The sequence below is a fragment of the Ricinus communis genome, chromosome 8, assembly GCF_019578655.1.
Source record: "Ricinus communis isolate WT05 ecotype wild-type chromosome 8, ASM1957865v1, whole genome shotgun sequence".
In the NCBI taxonomy this organism is placed as follows: domain Eukaryota; kingdom Viridiplantae; phylum Streptophyta; class Magnoliopsida; order Malpighiales; family Euphorbiaceae; genus Ricinus; species Ricinus communis.
The window spans coordinates 6285632-6309005 of NC_063263.1; the positions used below are offsets into that span (position 1 = coordinate 6285632).

Here is a 23374-nt window from a genome sequence, read left to right on the forward strand (position 1 = left end):
AGCTGCAAATTACAAGGACATATTATATATAGCAAATTCAGTCATACTTCTATTTCAGTCATAAAGGTCTTTTACTTCTCCATACCGATTTTATCCTCCCATTAACGTGTAATTTTTAGATGTCGTAATTAGATAGTTTGTCCACAAAAAGGACACATCTCTCAGCAAGCCTCTGACCATGCGGGAGCATAAACAAAACTATACACATGGTGTGCAATCAGGGGAGACTTTAACTCGAGTTCCCGTAAGTTTTTACAAGCAGCCACATCAATTTCGCAACCTCTTTATTAGCGGTGGTGCAATTGAGAATTTCAAGACTTGGCACTACAATCTCAACTTTAGAAATGTCATTCCCACATAACTTAACCTTCTTCAGTTTCTCAAAACCAGAAAGTTTTATACTTTCTACCCTCCAACAATTCAGTAAAGAAAACTCCTCAATCAGGGGGCAGTAATGTTGAGATTTCGAATAGTCTCCTCATGAATGCAACAGCCATCTAAAGATAATACTTGTAAAGAAGGAAAATTTATATTACAATACACAGACATTAGATTCTCAACAGCACACTGCCACAATTTTAAAACCTTTAGAGAATTGGCAGATAAAATAGATTGAGGCAGAAGATATTCCTTTTGCAATACATATACTACTCTTGAACATTTTTCAATGTGAATGTGAAGATCTAATTCCTGAATATGATTTGCTGCAGCTATAGCCAACCAACGATCAACTTGCTGTTTTTCCTGAATAATGCTCGTACGTGTGTTACAGTAAGTAATGGCAATGGATTAATGAAATTTATGTATGTATCCCCTGTGCTCACAAAGCCTTAGGAGAGAAGAGTAAACAAAATTAAAAAACTTGTCTCTTTTGTCACGAATTTCTGATTCTATGCTGATTCTGATTCAAGATCACAAAACGAGTCAGAAAAATCAGATATGGGGAAGGAAGAACATAGGGATTGCCAAAACTTTGACAAGGCACCAGTACGAACAACATCATCTGCTAATAGGGAGGACAGAATGTGGTGAATAATGTGCTCAGGTAATTCCGAGATCCTATCAACAGGTTCCAATAGTGGCATTTCGGGTTCAATTTTCTCATTCATCTTATTAATTGCCAGATCCTACCATTCACGATACTTAAACATAATCAGTTCAAGCAAGGAAAACATCAATATTTCGAGTCGTGAAGAAGAAGAAGAAGAAGAAGAAGAAGAAGAATGTACCGTATGTTTCTTGTGGCAGCCCAAAGTTTTATGATCTCTATTTCGAGCGTTATGGAATAGAGAAAAGAACTGGTAAAGGAGGATTCAGGTGAGGGGAGCAGTGGAAAATGTTTCTTTCCTGAAACTTCTTTGCTTAGTCTTTTTCTTTTTTGTCACTTTTTCTTTCTACAAGAGCTCTGTTTTTGTTTTTTAAATTTGAGGAAAGAACTAATTTGCTCGCTTTTCTTTTTCTTTTGTCTTTTATTCGTTATATATTATTAATTTAAAAGGTCTGGAAGAATGATGTCACTAAGGCTTAGGATCGAATTCGTACGTAATTACAATGGGAAGATAAGTGACATTTGATTCTTGTCCGCAAGAAAATTCATGCCTAATGCTTTGAACAGGTTGGTGACATTTGCTGCTAAGGTTATGTGTGAATTTTATTAAACTGTGATGAATTGATGTAGATACAAGTATTTTGAGTTATTTACAAATGGTGATGGCAATATATACATGCTGAGTTCCTTTCTAACGGTTGTCCTAACGGGTAATTCTAAATTGGAAAAAAGATAGAAGTGACCTTTCCTGCTTTGCAGGAAAAGGATGTTTCCTTTTTCCCTTGGTCAGTGATGAGAGGTCTGCACAAGCAGCCTAGCTTGTGCAGCCTCTGATACCAAACTTATTTCACACTTCTGTTTTCTTCAACACTCCCCCTCAAGGTGGGTTCGTATAAGTTTATTGAACCCATCTTGCTGAGAATCAAGTGATGATTCTGGTTGTTAAGAGCTTTTATAAATATGTCTGCTAATTGATCTTGACTCTTGATATAAAGCGTTTCAATTTCTCCCTTCTGAACTTTTTCCCTGATAAACTGGCAACCCACTTCAATGTGCTTGGTTCGTTTGTGAAACACCGGGTTTGATGCTATGTGATGGGCGGCTTAGTTATCGCAATGCATTTTCATAGGCTCTTTACTCTCAATTATCATGTCCTTGAGAACTTGCTTGATCCAAATGAGTTTGCTAGCCGTGGATGCCATTGCACGGTATTCGGCTTCGGCGCTTGATCTAGCAACTACACTTTGCTTTTTGCTTTTCTATGTCACCAAGTTTCCTCCTACAAAGACACAAAAACCAGTTGTTGACTTCCTGTCACAGCTTCCAGCCTAATCTGCATCAGAAAAATCAACTATATTAGTAGAATTATTTTTCTTCATCCAGATCCCTTACCCTGGTGTTCCCTTGAGGTATCTAAGGATTCGGTCTATGGCTTCTAGGTGACTGGTGCTAGGGGCATGCATGAACTGACTTACCATACTGACTGCAAATGAGATGTCAGGTCTAGTGACAGTTAAATAAATTAGTTTTCCTACCAGGCGCTAATAATGCCCTATGTTGGTTAAAGGTTCTCTATCTTCTAAATTGAGTTTAATTTTGGTTTCCATTGGAGTGATGGCAGGTTTAACTCCTATTTTTCCAGTTTCCTTTAATAGATAATGGGTATATTTCCTTTGAGATACAAATAAACCCTTGTTAGATTTTGCCATTCTATACCTAGGAAATATGAAAGCTGGCCAAGGTCTTTGATATCAAACTCTCTTTTCAGACTTTGTTTGACCTCCTCTGTCCCTTAATCATAGTTTTCTGTTATTATGATATCATCAACATACACTAAAATGACAACAATGTGTTTATAAGTGTGTTTAACAAACATAGACGAATCAGATTCACATTTATTGAAATTAATGCTTAATAAAAAACGGCTGAGTTTGACATACCATGTTCTCGGGGACTGTTTCAAGCCATAGATTACCTTCTTTAGCTTACATACCAGGGAAGTGTCTGATGGTGACTTATGTCTAGGAGGTAGCTTCATGTAAACTTCCTCTTATAAATTTCTTTATAAGAAGGCGTTCTTGACATCCATTTGGAATAGATTCTAGCCCTGATTGATTGCTATTGAGAGGAGGATTATGACCATATTCATTTTGGCCACTGGAGCAAGGACCTCTTGATAGTCAACTCCATAGGTTTGCGTGAAGCCTCGGGCTACAAGTCTGACCTTGTATCTTTCAATGATTCCATCACTGTTGTACTTGATTTTGTATATCCACTTGCATCCCACGAGTTTTTTATCCGGAGGAAGAGATACAATACTCCATGTATCATTCTTTTCTAGAGCAAAAAGTTCTTCTTCCATAGCCTCACACCATTTAGGGTGAGTGTTGGCTTTATAGAAGTTTGTGGGTTCAGAGTGGTTGAAAATCTGGCATAAATAGTTGCGATATTGGTTAGATAAGATATTATAGGAAATGAAATTCTGAATTGGGTATGTTTCTATATGAGATACATAGTCTCTAAACAGTTTTTAAGGCAAATAATAAAAGTCCTCGCCCGGTACAATAACTAACTCCATGAAGCAAGTTGAACGACTATGGCAAGAAGCACTTGCCATATACTTCTCCTAATGAACTGGGTTTAGAGCAAGTTCATTTCCTAGCCCTTGAAATATCTTCATTCTTAGTAGAAGAGGACCAGGTACTCATAGGACTATGACTCAATGGAGCTAACCTCAATACCTCAACTATGGCAGAACTTGGTGCAGACTCTTAACCATATGGGAGCATAAATGCAAGCTGCAGTTTCATCGTCTTTTTCTTTTCTGAGAGCAACGCAGGGAAATTCACCATTTCAAAAGGAAAGTGACCTCCTTATTTGGTGCAGGAGGTGGGGTTTTGAAAGAAAAAAAAAATTCTCATTTTAGGGTGAATTTTTTAAAATTTTCAATTTTATGGTATTTACGTAAATATAAAAGCTTAAGTGGCAAAACTTAGAAGTATAAAATATTAAAATTTGACTTCTTTTATTTATTATTTTTTTTATCCCTTATCTCTCTCTTTCTTCCTCCTTCTTCTCCCTATCGCTCTCTATTTCTTAGGAAAAAATAATTTAGCCTTCGACTCTTTCTCCCCTTTCTTCTTCCTATCACTCTCTGTTTCTTTGGAAAAAATAATTTAGCCTTCAAAAACTATCCTTCGGGTGAACCCCAAAGCATGAGATCAAGGTGAAAACAATCTTTGTTTGGAATTTGATTAGACTTGCAAGTTCAATCATATTGATATGTGATTCAAATAAAAAAAAAAAATATTAAACTTCTTTCTCTAAAAGCCAGTCCTTGATCTCCCTATATCTTTGTAGATCTGTTTTTTTCTTTTTAGTATTTAAATTGAAAATATAACTATCCTTATTGGCTTTTTAATACACACCTAGAGTCCTCTTTATCTTTTTTTTTTTTTCTGATTTTTTCTTCTGCATTTTTGTGGTGTTGCTCTTTTGGGTAAATAACACTATTGGTATCAAAAAATTTAACTTTCAATTGATATTAATGTTTTAATTTTATTTTTTGGTATCGAAATTTTAATTTTAGTTTCAATTACAAGCAGATGATACCCATTAGGAATCCGTCTAATTCTTTATAATACGGAGGGCGGAGCTCTACATCAGCATTTCACTCATCGTCTATGTCACGTTTGATTATTCGATAAATTGCGCTGTTGGTATCAAAACTTTGCTACTTCTATCCAAATGGTACCAATTCTTTAATTTATTCCTTTTTAGTACCACATTCATTATTTATATTTCAATTTACCGTAGTTGATGGGGACTTGCCTAAAGGCGAATCCTCATGCAAGTTAAGCACTCGCCAATACTTGACAGTTCACCTAGACTACTAACATACTCAATGGGCGAACCACTATTCCACACACCCACAAAATACTACTCCTAAAAAACTGGAACTCACGTTCCTCCTGATCTTTAGGACCACACCAGATATGAAAATAACTAACACTACTCTTATAAACACCCACTTAAAACATTGATAAAAGACTAATGCTAATACAACCCTCCAACATTATTATTTAAACCCTTGAAATGAATTACATTATTATTACCTTACACTTTTGGTGATATTAGTACCCATTGGAATTCTGGTAATTTTTTACTGATGTGGCAGCTGAAAGTTTACTTAATCATGATACTAATCAACACATCAACAAAAAATTACCGAAATCTCAATAGATACTATTAGTTGAAATATAAATAATAAATATGATACTAAAAAGAAACAAATTGAAAAATTGGTACTATTTAGATATAAGTGAAAAAGATTCAGTACCAACGAAATAATTTACCCAAAATTAAGTATGATATGAACGGTAAATAAAATGCTGATGTGGAGCTCCGCCTTCCTTGTCATCAAAAAGAAAATCATTGATCTTTAGACTTAAGTGCTTCACATCAGGTAAAGGAGGGATCGGTGCATCATTCAGATCCTCTAGCAGGAAGCTGATCTATAAAATGATCTAGGTGCGGCAAAAATAATGGAAAGCATATCATGTTAATATCTTAAGCTTAAAAAGCAATAAAATTAAGAATAAAAAATTTAAGGTTCTCATTTACATACCTTGATAGAGGTAATGTGCAAGGTGAGATCTCCATCATGGCTTAACTTTCCAAGAAATTTTCTCAATTTAAGGAAATGAGCAACACTTAAGCCAATCCTAAACAAGTTTAACATGACTCTAAACTTGAAGTATTTATGGAAAAGCTAGTTGGAAATACTTCACTCTCATTCTTGAATGAGTGTAACATCATCCATCTTAGATGCAGACAGCCCCAACTTCTGAAGCCTTGGACTTGAGATTTTAATCTGCTGTATTTTATAACATCCTAAGACCAAAACTTTAAGCAATGGAAACATAGAGCAAATATCTCTGCACACAAGGTCTGCAGTGAAGGGAAGCTTTAACTTGACTTCTCAAAAGTTTCAAGACTTGGCACTACAATCTGAACTTTAGAAATGTCATTCCCACATACCTTAACCTTCTTCAATTTTCCAAAACCAGAAAGTTGTATATTACGGGGCATCTGACGTTGAGATTCCGAATATAAATCCAACAACCATCTAGAGATAATATTTGTAAAGAGGGCAAATTCATTTTACAACAGACAGGCCACAGATTCCCTAGAGCACACTGCTTTAATTTAAAAACCTTCAAGCAATCGGCAGATAAAAGAGATTGAGGCAAAGGATATTCCCATCGCAATACATATACTACCCTTGAACGTCTGTCGATGCAAATATGGAGATCTAATTCCTGAACATGATTTGCAGCAACTAAATCTAAACCAACGATCAACTTGCTGTTTTTTCATAAATAATAATTATTTCCTTACCCACTCGGTTTACTATGTTATTTCAATGAAGGACTGAGATATGAATCATTTTACTGCAGCAGCAATATGCACTTGCAAGTGAAAACACAATCATCAGCTTTCTAAATATGAAAGCTGAATAAATAAATAAATTTATTAAATTTGAATTATTTCAAGTGCATATTTTATTTTATTGCTTTTTAGAAGCTGAGAATTCACTAAATATAACTGAATTAAGTTGAATTCTTGCATAAGAGGCCTACTTGCTTTAATGAACTTTATTTTGCCTTGTAACATAATATCTGATGCTAGAATAACTAAACCCTAACTGTGTTCCTGAGAACTAATAATAAACGGAATATTACAACATAGTCACAATAAACCACCTCCATAAATGTTAGAATTAAAGATCTCACCACTCCAAGCTCCATTTTGATGAATGAACTGGCTGATAATCCTTGACTCATTCGCAGCATTGTTTGCGGCCATCTCTTCAATCTTTGAAAGAACATTCTTCCTCAACTTCACCAGCGATTCTTTATAACCTTCAAGCTCTTCCTTCCCCATCATCTCTATGGGTAAATCCCACCAAAATTCTCCGTTGTTGATCACGTTGCTATTCATCTGCACAGCTCTTTTCATCTCTTCTAATCGCGCAAGAGATTTATTGTATTCTTGCTCATCCACAGTCTGTACTGCAGTACTACTGCTGCTGCTGCTGCTTTCCACTAAACAAGAATTTCCACCATCTCCTTCTGTCTCGGCCAGATATCGATCAATAACCTCGTCCACATCTGGGTTGCCACAAGAAAACACTTTCCCATGTCCAGAGAAAAGTACAACGGCGATTTCAGCACCGCATAAGGTGGAAAGCTCGGTGGCTTTTTTGAAAATCCCATGCTTGCGTTTAGAAAAAGTAACATAGCGTCTGTTTACATTCTCTAACTTCTTGATCTCGATCTTTTGCCTGCCTTTGCTTGTCTTGCGCTGCCTTTGGTTGGTTATTTCTGTGGCATCCATGGCGATTAAGATTATGTATGACATGCAAGAATAGGGCAAGAGATATGGTTTAGGGTTTGAAGTATATTTATAGAAAGGTTTGCAAAGGTTGGAATCATTGGATAATTAAAAGAATTTCTACATCAAGATCCAACGGTGTGGGGTGAATTCATACTTCAATTTAAGAAGGTAGTGGCCTAATAGGGAAGGCACAGATCTTCCGATCGCCGGTGACATCCCAATATAGGAATTTATGGTAATAACATAGACAATTGGCTCAAATTGTGGAAAGAATATTGTAAGATGTAAAATATATATTTAAACGGTCAATTCTTTCTCTAATTTGATGCATACACCACAATATGGGTAAACTAGATATTATTTTCTTTCATTATATATTAATTCTTTTTGTACCTTATCATTTTTAATCTATGACAGATTCCATTATTATAACATTTTTCTAAAATTATCTATTTGATTCTAGAGACGAGAATATTTAGACCTATTGCATTGCCTAGATTTAGTCTGCATTAAACCCTAATTAATGGTGAATATTAAAAAAAGCAAGTTTAGAATTTTCTTTTGTTCATTAGATTTATTTTTTTTCTCAATAACTTTTGTTAATATTCTTTTTTGCAATTACTTTTGGTAAAATTATTGAATTTCTTTTATTACGTTCCAAGGAGGCCAAAATAGTCCAGAGGACTAATTTCCATGTTGCTTTCAAAAAGTAATTTTTAAAACTCAGAAAAGAGATTTTTAAAAAAATTGATAAAAGTTGTATGGTTGAATTAGTATTGCTCGCCACACTCGTTATTCTCGTAAATTATTATTATTAAAGTAATAATTTAAAGTTTTAGTAAATTAACATATAATATAATCTTTATTAAACTTATTTAACTATTTTATGAGTTATTTTTTGTATAGTAAGAATTCATATTTTATGTATATTTTATAAACTTAATAATTTATTAGTCTTCAAATAAATTTATATAAACTATAAAATATTTAAAATAAATTTCTGCTTTGATTTGATGACTCATTATCAATACTAAACTTTATTTGTTGACTTTATTCAATTATTTTTTTATTAAAATTATTCTTTATCAACAAATTTATTTTAATTGAATAACTGCTTTCATCCATTTTCTTACAATAATTTAATTATATTATTTAAATATTATTTAATAAAAATATTGAAATAAGATCTTCATGTTAATAAAGAAAAATATGGAAAAAAGTTCACTATTTAGTCTTAATAATCTTTAAAATTTATACATTTAATAGTAGTATTATTATAAATCAAATGAAAATATAAATTTTACTTTTTAAAGAAAAATATTTAAAAAATTTAAGAACAATAGATAGTAGTTGGATTTATACTATACTAGTTGTTTACCCGTGTGTTGTATGACTATGTTGATAAATACAATTTAATAAAAAATTTAATATTAAATATTGATATATAAAATTTTAAAAATAATAGCAAACTAACTATTTTAAAATATTCTTATTTTTTTTTAAATTCTAAACTTTTAATAATGCAATAATATAAAATTTAATCTAAAAATTAAATATTATATAAATTAATATATCAATGTAATTGATACTACTATTTTTAAGATTAAAAATTTATTATATAATTAAAAAAATTAATTTATTATATAATTAAAAAATTAATTTATTATAATAAAGAAGTTATGGTCTAGAAGATCACTAATATGATAGACCAAGTATTATAGAGATAATGTCTTGATGTGATAATTTTATTACTTTTTACTTTACCCTAATGTAGTACTTGTGGCTAATATCTAATAAGATAAAATCTTAATTGAATAAGATAAATTTATACATTCTTATTTAGTGATTTTTAAGTAGTTATAATTTTATAATGTGATTGAGTTTTGCTCTATTTGAGCGACTACATATCAACTTGATGTATATAGTATCAAAGGAAGTAATTCGATATATTTTTAGAACATAAAATGTGATTAATCAATAAACTTTTAGTTAAATATTTGAGATATAATTTTTTATTTGAATTATATGTCTCATTTTTTAATTAATTATTTAAAATTCCAAACTCGATAAAATAAAAAGAGAAAATTAAAATAATAAAATAACTACTAAAAATAACTTAAATAGGTAATTTAACAATAGACAAAGTATCATTTATAGTTAAAAATAATATACGATGCAAATTGTTATCTATGTTTTTATCATATTTTTATATTTTATTGTTAGAATTATTAACATGATCGATGATCATATCAATTGAAATAACGTTTCAAATAGATGTATTATCTTCATTAATTATTTTATTTTTTCATTTAATATCTTTTATTTATTTAAAATTTACTATAATATTTTATAATCATGATTTTAAGTGTAATTTTTTTCATTTTTGAATTAATACATATAAAAATTACACGAGAAAAGAATATACACGAGTCCAATTATTAATATTTATATGCAATGCACGTGGATTAAAAAAACTAATATATATAAAAGTATAAAAAGAGGAAGAATTTTTGAACTAACTAAAATAGTATTATAATTAATCGGTAATTACTAATTTTATTCTATCCTAATCCTATATATAATTATTTTAATTTTTTAATTCTGATAGAATTAATTATTAATTAACATATTTAATCCTAATACTATCATAATATTATATACATTTCTATTTTAATCCTATAAAAATTAATAAACTACTATAAATCACACCATTTTCGACTAAAATAAATTATTTATTTGGATCATCCATTTAAAGAGTTGGATATTGTTCAAAAAAAAAAAATTTAGAGTTGGATCTGTAGCTAGCTAACCAAAAGAGTGGACACGTGACATATTTACTATCTCTTCTCTGACTGGTTCGACTCTTTTGGTTGACCAGTACTAGGGATTGGAGATGTCACCATTATAGGGGGCTTTTGAATCTGGTTTTCTATTCTAACCAGTTGCTTTCCTATAGTGTTTAGACAGGTGTTCGAATAATTATTCTGTTGAACAATATTCTTGACATTCTTTTCAAGGTCTTCGCCTACCAGTTTGTAAGGTGTTGCCTCTATCTCACTCTCTCCATAAGGAATAGTTATCTTCCTAAGGGGAGGATGTTCAGACTGGACAGTTAGGTTTTCTCCTACCTTCCACTCAGGGGCTTTGTTCCTTACTGTGACAGGACTAATGGATTTATCCTTAAAGGAATAAAGGATGCCATTTTCTTTGCAGTAAATTTGAAACCAATCAAAAAATTTGATTTGGGCTTTGTTTTGAATGCAAAATTGATAGTATTTTTCCTGAATACTATCTTTTTCTTTTAAAAAATTCTTAAAAAACCAAAGTTTCTTAAGATGGTTTTTCTTTGAATAGAAATCTTCATGCAAGAGTTTTTTATCAATTTCAAACTCTTTTGAAATCATGTTGATCTCTGCTTCAAGGTTTTGGGTAATGGCTGATGGTGATGGTGAAGATGGGGTAGAGGTTATCTCTATATCTTCGTCATCATTCTTTGGATTCAAGAGATAAATCTCTTCAAAAGGTTTTGAAATTTGGATATCTCTTTCTTCAGTCTTGATTGTAAAATCAGTCTTGAAGAGAGGGAACTTTGAAAACTCATAAATTTGTTTCTTTTGGACTTTGGGTATTTCCCAATCGTCAATATGCTTTGAAAAATCTTCAATAGTGATTTCTTCACTATTTACTGAACCTTGTACCTCGATGATTCAGAGGCGGAAGAATTTGAGAAAGAAGAAGATCTACGGAAGAAAGGTTCTAAATTCATTTTAACCTAAACCAAAATAACTTTCTAGACAAGCTCGGACCACGACTCGACTTTCTTGCCTCAAATGAACAGAACTTGCCTATAGGAAACCTGATGCAGTCTAAAATGAATGTAAAATCTTTATAATGTAGATATGCTTCTAATCCCGGAACCCAATAGGCTCTGATACCAAATTAAGAACAAGATCTAGGAAATAGAAGGAAATAATAAGCGTTGAAGATATAGATCTAAGTTCGTGGCGTTGTAACTGATTCACGCTTTCGTGACTGTGGGAGCTTTAAATGCTCTTGCAGAACTGTTTTCCGTACCTATAAACTTATAGATCCGAAAATAAATTTGAATGAAATAATCAGCAAGTTTCTGATGTGCAGGATCCTCTTACGAGGCAAGCACAGAGCATACGCTTGATGATGGGGAAAGAAGAAGAAGATAAATAAAGAAGATAAACTTTGAATTGCTTTATTGATAATAACAGGCTTTGAACATGAACATATAAACAACTTTGAAAGCTTTAAATGAACATACAACTTTGTAAGACTTTGAAACAGAAGAAAATATAGACTTACAAGAGGAGTTACAAGATTCTCTCTCTCTTACTCACTCTTTTTTACTCTAATCTCTTCTGTGAGAATTAGACTCAGGAAGAGCTTTCTTTCTTCTCTCTTCTAAGTTCTGAATTCTGAATTCTGAGGGATGAAGGAGGAGGACTCCTCTATATATAGAGGTCTTGGAGCTTTGGATACTTGTCACGGGCTTTGGATGCTTTGCTTAGTGGAGTAGAAATGATTCCACTTGTCTTTGGAGTCTTGTGGAGATGCTTCACATGCTTTGGAGTCTTTTGATAATGCCAACCGTCTTTTGAGAAAGTTGTCGGCCATGCTTTGAAGGAATCTTTTACTTTTTTTTTTTTTTTACTTTTCTTTTTCTTTTGTCTTTTCTTTTCTTTTCTTTTTTTTTTCTTTTCTTTTTCTTTTTCTTTTTTCTTTTTCTTTTCTTTTACTGGGCTTTAGTGTGGGCTTTTTGGCCCAACAAAAATAACCTTGGGCTACCATTTCTGGTTTTTAACCCATGGGCTTTTAAAGGAGGAGATAATATTTATGAGATTTTGAGTATCCCATAACAATCGTCTCCCGCTGGATCATCCAAATCGAATGCAGCAGTACTAGCGCTGGAAGAGGATGATGATGAGGCTTTGGATTTGCCTTTAGAAGAAGCTGTCTCAGACAACTGTTTTATAAGTTGTAGGAAATCTTCTTCGGTTTGGGCTGCGGCAAGCTTTGGAAGGAGAAAAGACTTTTGTGCCAAGAACGTTGTGTGTTCTTTAGGAGGAGGCAAGAAGCTATGTTTGGTCAAGAAGTTTTGAACGGCTTTTAGGGACAGTTTGTCTTGGTGATTGAATTTATCCCACCATTTTACTTTAAATCGACGGATAAGTGTAATCTCACCATCTGGAAGCAGATTGAAGTGAAAGTACCATACACATACCCAGGGTAAAAAGAAATTTGAACAGAAAAGGAGAAGCGGGGGAAAACGCTTTTCCATGGAATTTGGTTTGTAATTTGCTTTGAAGAGGTTGAACAGGGGTAAGACTTCGGTAATAAGAGTCTTAGGGGCATTACCGTAGTAATTCCACCACTGTTTAAACCAGTAAGGGATTTTGGAGGTTTGGATATTGGTGTCGAAGTAGAATAGCCAGGAGTGGCTTCTACCTTCGTTTTGGATAAGAAAGGTATTGAACCAGGCTTGCTGGTAATCCCAATAGGAGAAAGAGGTGTTTAGATTTGAAGGGTAGGTTCTTTTTAGAGAAGTAGGGAAGGAACGAAGAGAGTGTAAATCCATACCCCAATCAGACGGGTGAAGGATTCTTTGGATTGTGCATGTTGAATATGCAGGGTCTTTATGGGCTTTGTCTTTTTTGAAATGCTTGAATTTGGCTGAACCAGTAACCTCAAGGATTGACTGGTAATAAGCCTGAGGCTTTGAAATATTCCAGGGTTTAAAAAACCAACCTGGAGGAAAAATCTTTGAAACCAGTTTTGAGGGGCTTTCTGTGCAGGATCCTTCCTCAATGGTTAAAACATTTTGAAAAATAGGTTTTTCCAAATACTCATTTGATTTAAAACGTTTTGATTGCGTCAAAACAATCTCCTGAGAGTTTGGCTTTGAAAGACTATTTGAGTTTTGAGATAGATTTGGAGGGAAAATCTCTATCTCGGTATTTTGAAAAGGGATAGATAATATACCTTTACCCTTTGTGGAGGAAGATGACGACTTTGGAGTTGCTTCTAGCTTTGGAATAATTTGCTTTGTAGATGGTTCAGACAGGGATTGAACCATTTGTCTTTTGTATTCTTCCACTCTTTGAATGAATTCAGGGTCTTGCTGAGCAAGCCATTCCTGAATTTGTTTGGCTTGATCGGCATCAAAAGGATCTATTCGTGTTTGGACTGGATCCGGTTGATTAATTTCTTCTTGGATTATCTCAGTCCAAGTCCTGATGGGCTTTGAAGTTGAAGGGAGAACTTCCTTCACTGGGCTTTGAAATTGGGCCGGCTTTGAACTAGCCGTAGACTTTTCTTCTTTGGACTTTGATTTTCTTGGCATTTTGTATCACTCCTGTTTTTGTAAGAACTCTCTGGTTAGAAAGTCAGGAATAGAATTTGATTCTCCTCGAATAAATTCAATCTCAAAATCAAAAATAGATAAAATAGCTTGCCAAGAAAATCATTTTGAAGCTATATTTTGGACATCTTTTTGTAAAACTTCTTTTGCAGACTTGCAATCAATCCTTAAAAGAAATTTTTGATTTAAAAGATCGCTTTGAAATTTAGAAATACAGAGAACTATCGAAAGGATTTCCTTTTTGATAGTAGAATAATTCTTTTGGGTATCATTCCAGTGAGCAGAAGTAAACTGGACAATACATTCTTTGGAATTTTGAACTTGCTTTAGAATCCCACCGTATCCTAACTCTGATGCATCCGTTTCTACAATCTTAAATGCGGAAGGATCACCAGATGCAAGGAATTTCTAAAACTTGTTTTTTAATGCTTTGGACTATCTTTGTATGCTGATCGGACCAAGGAGGAGGGTTTTTCCTTAGCCTATCATGCAGGGGTTTTGCAAGACAGTTTAAATTAGGATAAAAATCCATGACATAATTTAAACTACCAAGAAATCTTTGAAGCTGGGTTTTTTCCAAAATTTTATCTGGAAACTTTGGAAGTGAATGCAAGGGATCTCTCAATTGGAGTAATTGTACCGAGAGATGTAATGACCAAGAAATCTAATTTCGTTTGAAAAATAGACATCTTAGACTTTGAAACCACTAAACCATTTTTCTTAACAACATAGAAAAACGTTTCTAGGTGTTTAAAATGTTGTTCAATGGAATTTGAAAAGATTAAAACATCATCATATATATATATATATATATATATATATATATATATATATATATATATATATATAAACTTTTATTGATATATTATTTTAAGTGATTATTATTATAATACTTCATTAGTAGGATTATTGTAAGTAAATTATTTCATGCGATTAATATATTTTTACATACTAAATTATCTACCCATCAAATTTTATTAATATTTGCTCCTTTTTATCATGAAAATTCATAATTCATCTCTTCTTATATTTTTTCTTACTATTGCTTTTTCGAAAAAGAAAATCTTATTTTTAATTAATTATAATAATATTACTATTAATAAAAACTACACAATTATTAAAACTAAAATCAAATCTTTTCATATTTCTTTCTTTATTAAGATACTGATTTTATTTCAATATTTTATTAAATAATTCATAAAATAACATAATAAAATTAATTTTTAGAAAATAAATAAAAATAATTATTCAACTAAAATAAATAGAAGAAGATAAATAAAATAAATATATAAAGCTTAGTATTGATGATGAGTCATTAAATCAAAATAAATTAAAAAATAAAAACATTTCATGATTTTATATAAATTTTTGTTTAAAATTTAAGTTATGTAGTATATAATAATATACGAGTTTTTATCATATAACAAAAAAGACTTATAAAATAATTAAATATGTTTAATAAATATTATATTATATTAATTTATAATATATTATTATAATATAAATTTTTATAATAATAATTTACTCCCATAAATACTAGTGAATATATATATATTACGGGTTATAATATACCTCTTGATTAAGCAATTTTTCTTTTCTAATTTTGGAATTAATAGAAGATTTTCTTTCCATAGGTTTAAGATTTACACTCTGAATTAAGCTAATCTTAATTTGTTAACTAATTATGATTCACACGTAAATATGTCAGCAATGAGTAAACACACGTTTTTCAAGTTATTACTCATTTGTTCCTTGTATTTCCAAGTGATTACTCATTTGTTCCTTGTATGTCCAATCTCTCTCTCTATATATAAACCTCTCTTTGTCTTTGCTTTTTCTAATTAAAATCTCCATTTCTTTTTCATCTTGAAATAAAACAAGATATAACCAGAATGGCTAATGCTTCTTTCATTGCTTTTATGTTGCTTTTGGTAATTTTGTCTGATCTTGTCCAAGCAACTCAACATCAATATCATGCTCCTACTCCTGCACCAGGTCCTAGTCAGGGTCCCGGCACGAGTGCCAGCAGTCCGGCCCCTGCACCAAAGAAATCATCTGGAGCCACCGTCTTGCCATCGGTTAGCACAACCTGCGTTGCAGCCATTATTGTTCTCTCCTTCTTTGGTTACAGATTGAAGATATGAATATTCAAATAGGTCTGACGGAGTATGTATTAATTTTTATTAGAATAAGCATGTGCGGTGTGATCATAGGGTCTGAAATATTTATATTACTGTTTCTTTTTTCTTTTTGAAATTATTTCTATATACTAATAAACATATATAATGTGATACTTAATATTTTTTTCGTCAAAGTTAATAATGTGCTCATATAATTTGCTAGAAAAATTCTTAAATAGATTTTATATGTATTCATTTAATAAAAATAAATCACACCAACTAATAACGCCTGCATCATTTAGAATAATTAAGATCAATTAAGCAAGTGCAATTTGATTATTTTTTATTGAACCCATCTACATACAATATAATAGGCAGAATTTACATAAAAGTTTCTCGATTTACTAATACCTTTCACCTTTTCTCAACAAGTTGCTCATTGTAGTTGTTCCATTAATGGCAGGACAACCCAGCAAATCAAAGCAGGAGACTACAGTAATCAGTCTGCAATAATATATACATAGTTTTCTTTGTCTTGAATATTATATAATCCATCTTAATGTGGAAGCTCATCGAGCTACAAAAGAGGAAAGAAAAGGGTGTCTACTGAAATAATGTGTAGTGACATATTATTGAAAAGCATGTTTGAAATTCTTTTTGAATTAATATAATAATTTACCTGCATTTTACAAAACAAAAATATTAAAATTCAGAAGATAAAATATAAATAAGATTCCAACTTCAATATCAAACAGACCCTCCATTGTTATGTAAAATTGGCACTTCAAACCAACTTATCATGGGCCAAATATTGGGTCTAGAGTTGAGCATTATAAAGTTTCGATATGAAACTTTTTAAGCAACCGGACTTGAATTCCAGTGTTTAACAGTGTATTACCTCGAGCCTATTTGTGGTTCTTACAATCCAAGTTATTCTCTAGCGTGCTTAATCACTAAGAGAACCCACACCTTTTCGCATTTTCTAAAGTTTACCAAAACTGTCTGTCATTACTGCTATTCAATGCCTAGAGGACAGACGCAATAGAAAGTAGTAATTTACTATTGTGTATTTTTATATTAGGGTTTCAATTTATAATGAAGAAGGAAAGAGAGATCTTCAATTGTCTTCTCTCCCGTACACTTTCATTTTAATAATTTATTTATATAGAAATTAATGAAATATTATAATAAGATGTTAAAATAGTAGATAACTATATATCATAAAGTACCAATTACTAAATTTCATTATAATTAGTGTTCTATGAATTATTGAAAATTTCAGTATTTGATAATCCTTATTTTAATACTATATTTTTTTAAATAAAATAGTCGAAAGAAATAAAAAAGTTAAAAGTAAAATAGATAATAATATGAATAAACTGATAAAGGTTTTAAAAAATAATATATTAAAAAAATATATAAATATTCTCAAAAAAATTAAAAAGTGCTATATAAGAAAAAAAATTAAAATATCTAATAAAAAATTTAAAAATACATCAAAATGCATAAAAATGACTTTAAAAAGTAAAAAAATACATATAGAAAAGAGAAAATGTCTCTTAAAATGTCTTTTTTTGTTTTATAAAAAGAGACTATTGATATGAATTTCATTAACCTAGCATAGAAAAAGTAAAAAATAAAAGATAAAAATAAATTTATCTATTCATAGAAAAAAAAATCCACAAAAAATATAAAAATAATGAAGAAATTGAGTTGAAAAAAATTGTGGTAGCTTGTGAATAAAATAAAATAAAATAAATGAAAGAAAGAAAAATTAATAAATAAAATACGAAAATTAAGAGTTTTTATTTTTCTTTAGAAATAGGATAACAAAAGTTAAAAGAAATCTATAAGATATATATAAAAAATGCTAAGTTTTCCCATGAATTTCTACGAGGCAAAAATTTATAAAGCCATGTCATATTGTCTTCCAATGAGAAAATAACGTATGGTATATTCATACAAATATTAACTTATAAATATTTATAAATAAATTAATGTGATCTTAAATAATGCTAATAATGAATATGGTATTTTTATTTATTTAAATATAAGATTATTATATTCTTCAAATAATTATAATAAGTATAATATTTAGTAAAGGGATTTCATATTAATAAATCTTATTATCGTTCTAATAAAATATATATTTATATTCATATGTATTTATTTATATATTTATATTTATATTATATATAAGCAAAAAAAACTAATAAACTAGTAAAAAAATAGAAATTTATATTTAAATCATAAAAATAGTTAAAATAATTTATGACATTTTGAAGAACTTATTAGTCCAATATAATAAATAAATAAATTTAATTTATATATATGTGATATCAAAAGAATAATAATAATAAAAAAGTAAAATTTCTAATAATATTATTTATTAAAAATAAGTATTATATAAATATATGAGAACTTATTGGTACAATAAAATAGATAAAGAGTTAAAATTAATAAATATATATATTTCTTATGTTTATTTACCTTAGCATATAAAATTAAAAAATTTCATAAGAATGTAATGATTTTTATAAAATACTAATATAAATATGAATAAAGATACATAAAAGAAAATGAAATTTTATTTTATACTAATATATTTATAAGTTAATTATAAAATAAGATTTTTAGATATAAAATAAATAAAACAATCTTGCAGTAACTTGAGCAAAGTGCTAGTAGTCATATATGAAATAAAAAGAACAACAAAAGAAAAGAAGTTAAAAAAATTTAGATGACAAAGAAAAGTAAAAAATTTAGGTGAAATAAAATTTCTTAAATAACTTACTTTAAGAGAAGAAAAAAAGAATTTAAAAAAATTATAATAATTTATAAAATAATTAATGTAAATCAAAAGAAATATCTTTAAAAGTAGAGAAAAAATCATGTAGAAAAGAGAAAGCATGTTTAAAACATTACTTTCATATATATATATATAAATATATTTCTCATATTACAAATAAGTAAATAATTAAAAAACAAATTGTATTTTTCTGAGTAGCAGACATGTCATTTATCAGCATGCGTTAATTTCTTAATTTTAGTTAGCTTGATATAATTGAAAGTAAATTTTTAAATTAAGATAAAATTGTCAAAATTAAAAATTTAGATAAAGTTTCTTTAGTGTGAAATAAATTTCAAACATTTTAATTGACCTTCAATTTTGCTGTACATGACTAGCAAAAGAAATTCATTTACCCGACATGGAAAGAAGTAAAATTCTGAGTTGGTGTATGAGTGCGTTTTGGATGGAAACATTAGGTTTACAAAACTGAGAAAGAAGATTGTAAATTAGTGGAACTGACACAGTTCAAATTTGAATTCAGAAATTAGGGATAAAGCTCTCACTCAAGTAGATGGTGACATCATGCAAGGAGCAAGTGAGAGTGGAAATGGGCCATGAATATTTACCTACTGGAGGGATCAAATTTAATCCACTCTTTGACCACAGAAAGTGTTAAATTGCTGTCCACCCACAAACAAATGGGTCCATGCATATTTATCAAATATCAATAGCTTTTTTCATTATTTTTTTTCAATTCCTTAGTAAGCATGCAATGTATTGCTTGGTGGTCATTCGAATAGAAATAATAAAATAAAAGATTTATTTTACTGAAATTGAAGTCTTTTAGTATTAAGCTTACAGTTCATGATTACGACCCACATCTAGACAAGCTTAATCATTTATCATTGCAATGTTGTATAGTATATTTTCTCGTTAAAGTTGCATCATAGTCTACACATTAGGTTGAGATTCTCATAAGCCAGAAAATGAGGCGACCTTTAATTAGGTTTAGGGTTTTTTACTTTTGGGTTCAAATTTGGAGTAGCTAAAGCCAAACCCAGGTTAACGTAATGATTAATGCTTTAATGCACTGCTTTGTGTTGAAACGGCTAGTCATCTACAAAGAGAATCCAGATTAATGATCCTATTAAAGCCCCTAATTATAAGAGCGTGTCTAGATCAGAATTTTAGAAATGGAAGTAATAGCTATAAATTAATAGTTAAGGGTGCAGTAATTAAACATACAGTCAATTTCAAGTTTCTTTTTGTTTAGGAAAATGAATAAATTTCAGTTGTTGACACTGATAAATTATACTAGGAAATTTAATTATTTATTTTCACTCTGATGAATATGAGGATCAACAAAAATGAAGTAAAACAAGGTTACCTTTTTTACTCTTTTAAGATTTAGCCCTTAATAAGATGTTTACCAAATAACGATAACACAGGTTAAACATCAATGAATTAGTTATTAATCTTTCCTAACTTCAATTAAAGATATCGGAAAATGTATTATTCTGCTCTCATATGCTTAATCTGATGGTAAATTTATATTTAAATTGGAGTAAAAGTCTCAAGTTTGAGTTCTTTTTCTTTTTGCTTGTAACCAAAAACAAATGTCTTGCTCTCTGGAAATTAGAGTTATTGCTTTGCTTTTGCTTAAAAAATAACAGATGCTTTATTCATGTTGTGCACAAAAGGCACAATCAATTACTTTAGTATATAGTCTCTTGATAACCTATTAAAAAAGGGTCTACTAAAAATTGATGTCATAGCATATTAAAAGGAGCAATTGATGCATCCAGCCATGTGTCCCTTCCCATCATATACTTGTATTACTTTGCCATCACCGTATGTAAATTCTTGTGTTTAACAAAAGTTGTAAAGATTAGAAGACAATAATTGAATAGAGAGAGTCAATAAGATAGAAGATGCATATGCAAGAACCTTCCGCTAATTAAAAACCCAAACTTTCTCTTTGACAAAAGCAACTCATCATCATCAATTATAGAAAAAGAAAAAAAAGAAAGAAAGAGAAAATTAAACAAAAAGGGTCTCTTGAGAGATAAGACCGTGCAAATATAGAAGAAGAAAAACAAAAAGGGTCTTCCTTGGAAGAATATGAATATGAAAGGTTTTACTGTGATTCAAAAATATCAAATTCAAAGCCCCACATCAGAAGACCTTTCTCCTTCTTTACTGCTGCTAATGGAACTGTCAATAATTGCCTGTGAACTGTGCCAACCCCACTGACTACGTACCTTCCTTAGTCATGGGGTCTATGTGCCCTTTCTTTATTTACATACCTTCATCTTGTTCTTATCTAACTATTTTTATTTTTACTTAGTACACATCTGCAAGTAGGTTGCAGGAATAATTAGTTCCAGTAATTGATATACAAGTACTGCTGTAACTTATTTCTTATGGTAAATATTTATCTACACTCACTGACTATACGATAAACAAAGTATTTCAATTCTACCTCTTCTCTCTTCTCTCTTATATTTCATCTCTAACTCGAATAGTAATAATATTTACTCTCAAATTGAGTGCCTTTGGGTTTGAATTCTTTTTTTTATATTAGATATATTTTTATTTTTATAATAAATATAAATATTCGTCTGACATTCCATAAATAAATAAAAAAGAAGAAAATCTTATATATTGTTTACCACTTAGATTGGCTTATTCAAACAAATATCCCTTTCAATGTTTATGCTTCTTGTTTCAACCATTGTAGCTATTGGTAAATAATAAAGCACAATCTAATCTGTCTTTATTTTCTTCAAATTCAAAGATCCAGGCAATCTCTCAAAGGCAACCAGTTTCTTTGTCTTCTATAGAGAGTCCCTACATCATAATTATAAAGTTTTGGTTGAGATTTTGTTGATGTGAAAACTGAAAAACAGAAGCAAACATTTTACCACTGTTTCATGATTAAAAGAAAGAAGAAATTGATCATTGCATTATATATGCAGTGTTAGTCTTTAATTTTTATATAGCAAATTGGACCCACGCCACCATTAATTTTTCTTCTTCCAAAATCACAATCATGCTTCAAGATTATGGACAACTGTCCTTGCCATGCTGTGTATTCTGCATAGCAAGAACCTCTCTGTTAAATTTGGTCCCAACTTGAAGACTTCTTGTGTAATTAAGATGATAATTATATTTTCATATCAATCGAATTGCACTAATTAGATTCGTATATGATAATGGACCTCAGTGATTGATTGGTTAAACCATATGATATTCCTATCTAAATCTTTTTTTTTTTTTTGTGACAGCATATAAATCCAATTTGTACCATCAATAAACAAATAGAAGAAAAATTATATCAAATTCATTATTTTCATTTAAGAATTTAAGAAGTCTTCAAATCTTTTCGTCTCTAATCCATTAATATTAGTGAGGATTCTGGCTTAAAATAATTAAACTAAATCACAACTAATCAAGCGACCAATTTCCTATCATAGGCAGTTAGGCACAGATTTGTAATTGCATGTAAAAGTCTCTTTTTTCCCACTAATGTAAGTTTAAAATGTGTTCATGTGACCACAGTAAAAAGAAAAGAAAAGATTCAAATTGGAGTATGGTTGACACCTTGCAGTTCTTTTGCTAAAGTCCAAAAATTCAAAGGGAAAGAGAGAAAAGAACCAATAACAATTAATAAATAGTTGGCTATTTGCTTTTTAGTTTTTACCTTTATATCATCACATATATATCGAATTTTTCGAAAAATACATTGTGAACGTTACTGACCTTTAAGATTGCTGAAAATTCAAAATTTTAGTAGTTATAAGAAGTAAAATAATATAATGAATATTAATTAATTTAGTGTTTAAATTAATTCATATACACAAATTTATTAAATTAAATTTTTTGTTTTTTTTTTCTTGTTTAATTTTAGTATTGTTGTTGCCATTTTGATTTTCATTAGATATCTGATTAGAGTATGTATTTTCTATTTTTGTTACATTTTATTGAAGAAAAATCATTAATTATTTAATAGAATTCTATATGATTTTAGATAAAGTTTCTAATTCTACAAACATTTCTAGATAATAAAAAACTAATTTTCTTTCGTACTTGCCACGTGTGTATCAACCAGATTCCAACACCAAACAAACAAAGCATTCCACGATTCCTGACACGTGTACATGCCAATCACCAAAAGAAAAAGTTTTAAGTTTTAGTCATTTACAAATTAAGAAACATATCCCGAATTCAAGACAATTATTTGTCAGAGACTGGAAAATACAAATTAATCCAGATATTCTGCTGCTGTAAAAAAAGAAAAAGAAAAAAGAAATGAGTAAAAATATACCGACACAGGTCAATGTCACGTGTGAAGTATCTAACACGTGAGAGGAAGAGGGAAGAGAATAAATTCCAAAAATGGGAGATTACTGCAGGGATGATGCCGGTGTAACCTCAAATCAATGCATTGTTTGGTTAATGAGTTTTGGATAAGTTTGTCAATTTCATTTTCTTCTGTTGGGTGTTCTCCTCTGTCATTGCATCACTTTATCTTTTTTCTTATGTGTATGGATCATGCATATTATTTTTTGTGCCACCCTTAATTTTAAACTTATTATAAAGTATTTTATAATTGAATTGAAAATCCA

At 30.1% G+C, this 23374-nt stretch overlaps 1 protein-coding gene and 1 long non-coding RNA gene across 2 annotated transcripts; both read right to left on the minus strand.

Moving 5' to 3' along the window:
- Window positions 1–592: 592 nt before the first annotated feature.
- Window positions 593–1939, minus strand: LOC125370981. The gene is made up of 2 exons (XR_007217111.1): window positions 1230–1939; window positions 593–1127 (listed from the first exon to the last, which is right to left on the minus strand). It is a non-coding gene; the product is annotated as an uncharacterized LOC125370981 (long non-coding RNA).
- A 1210-nt stretch (window positions 1940–3149) lies between these two features.
- On the minus strand, window positions 3150–7447 carry LOC125370903 (agamous-like MADS-box protein AGL15). The gene is made up of 4 exons (XM_048378339.1): window positions 6844–7447; window positions 6223–6395; window positions 6089–6139; window positions 3150–3476 (listed from the first exon to the last, which is right to left on the minus strand). The coding sequence occupies exons 1-4, from the start codon at window positions 7445–7447 to the stop codon at window positions 3150–3152; spliced, it is 1155 nt and encodes a 384-aa protein (XP_048234296.1).
- Window positions 7448–23374: the final 15927 nt, after the last annotated feature.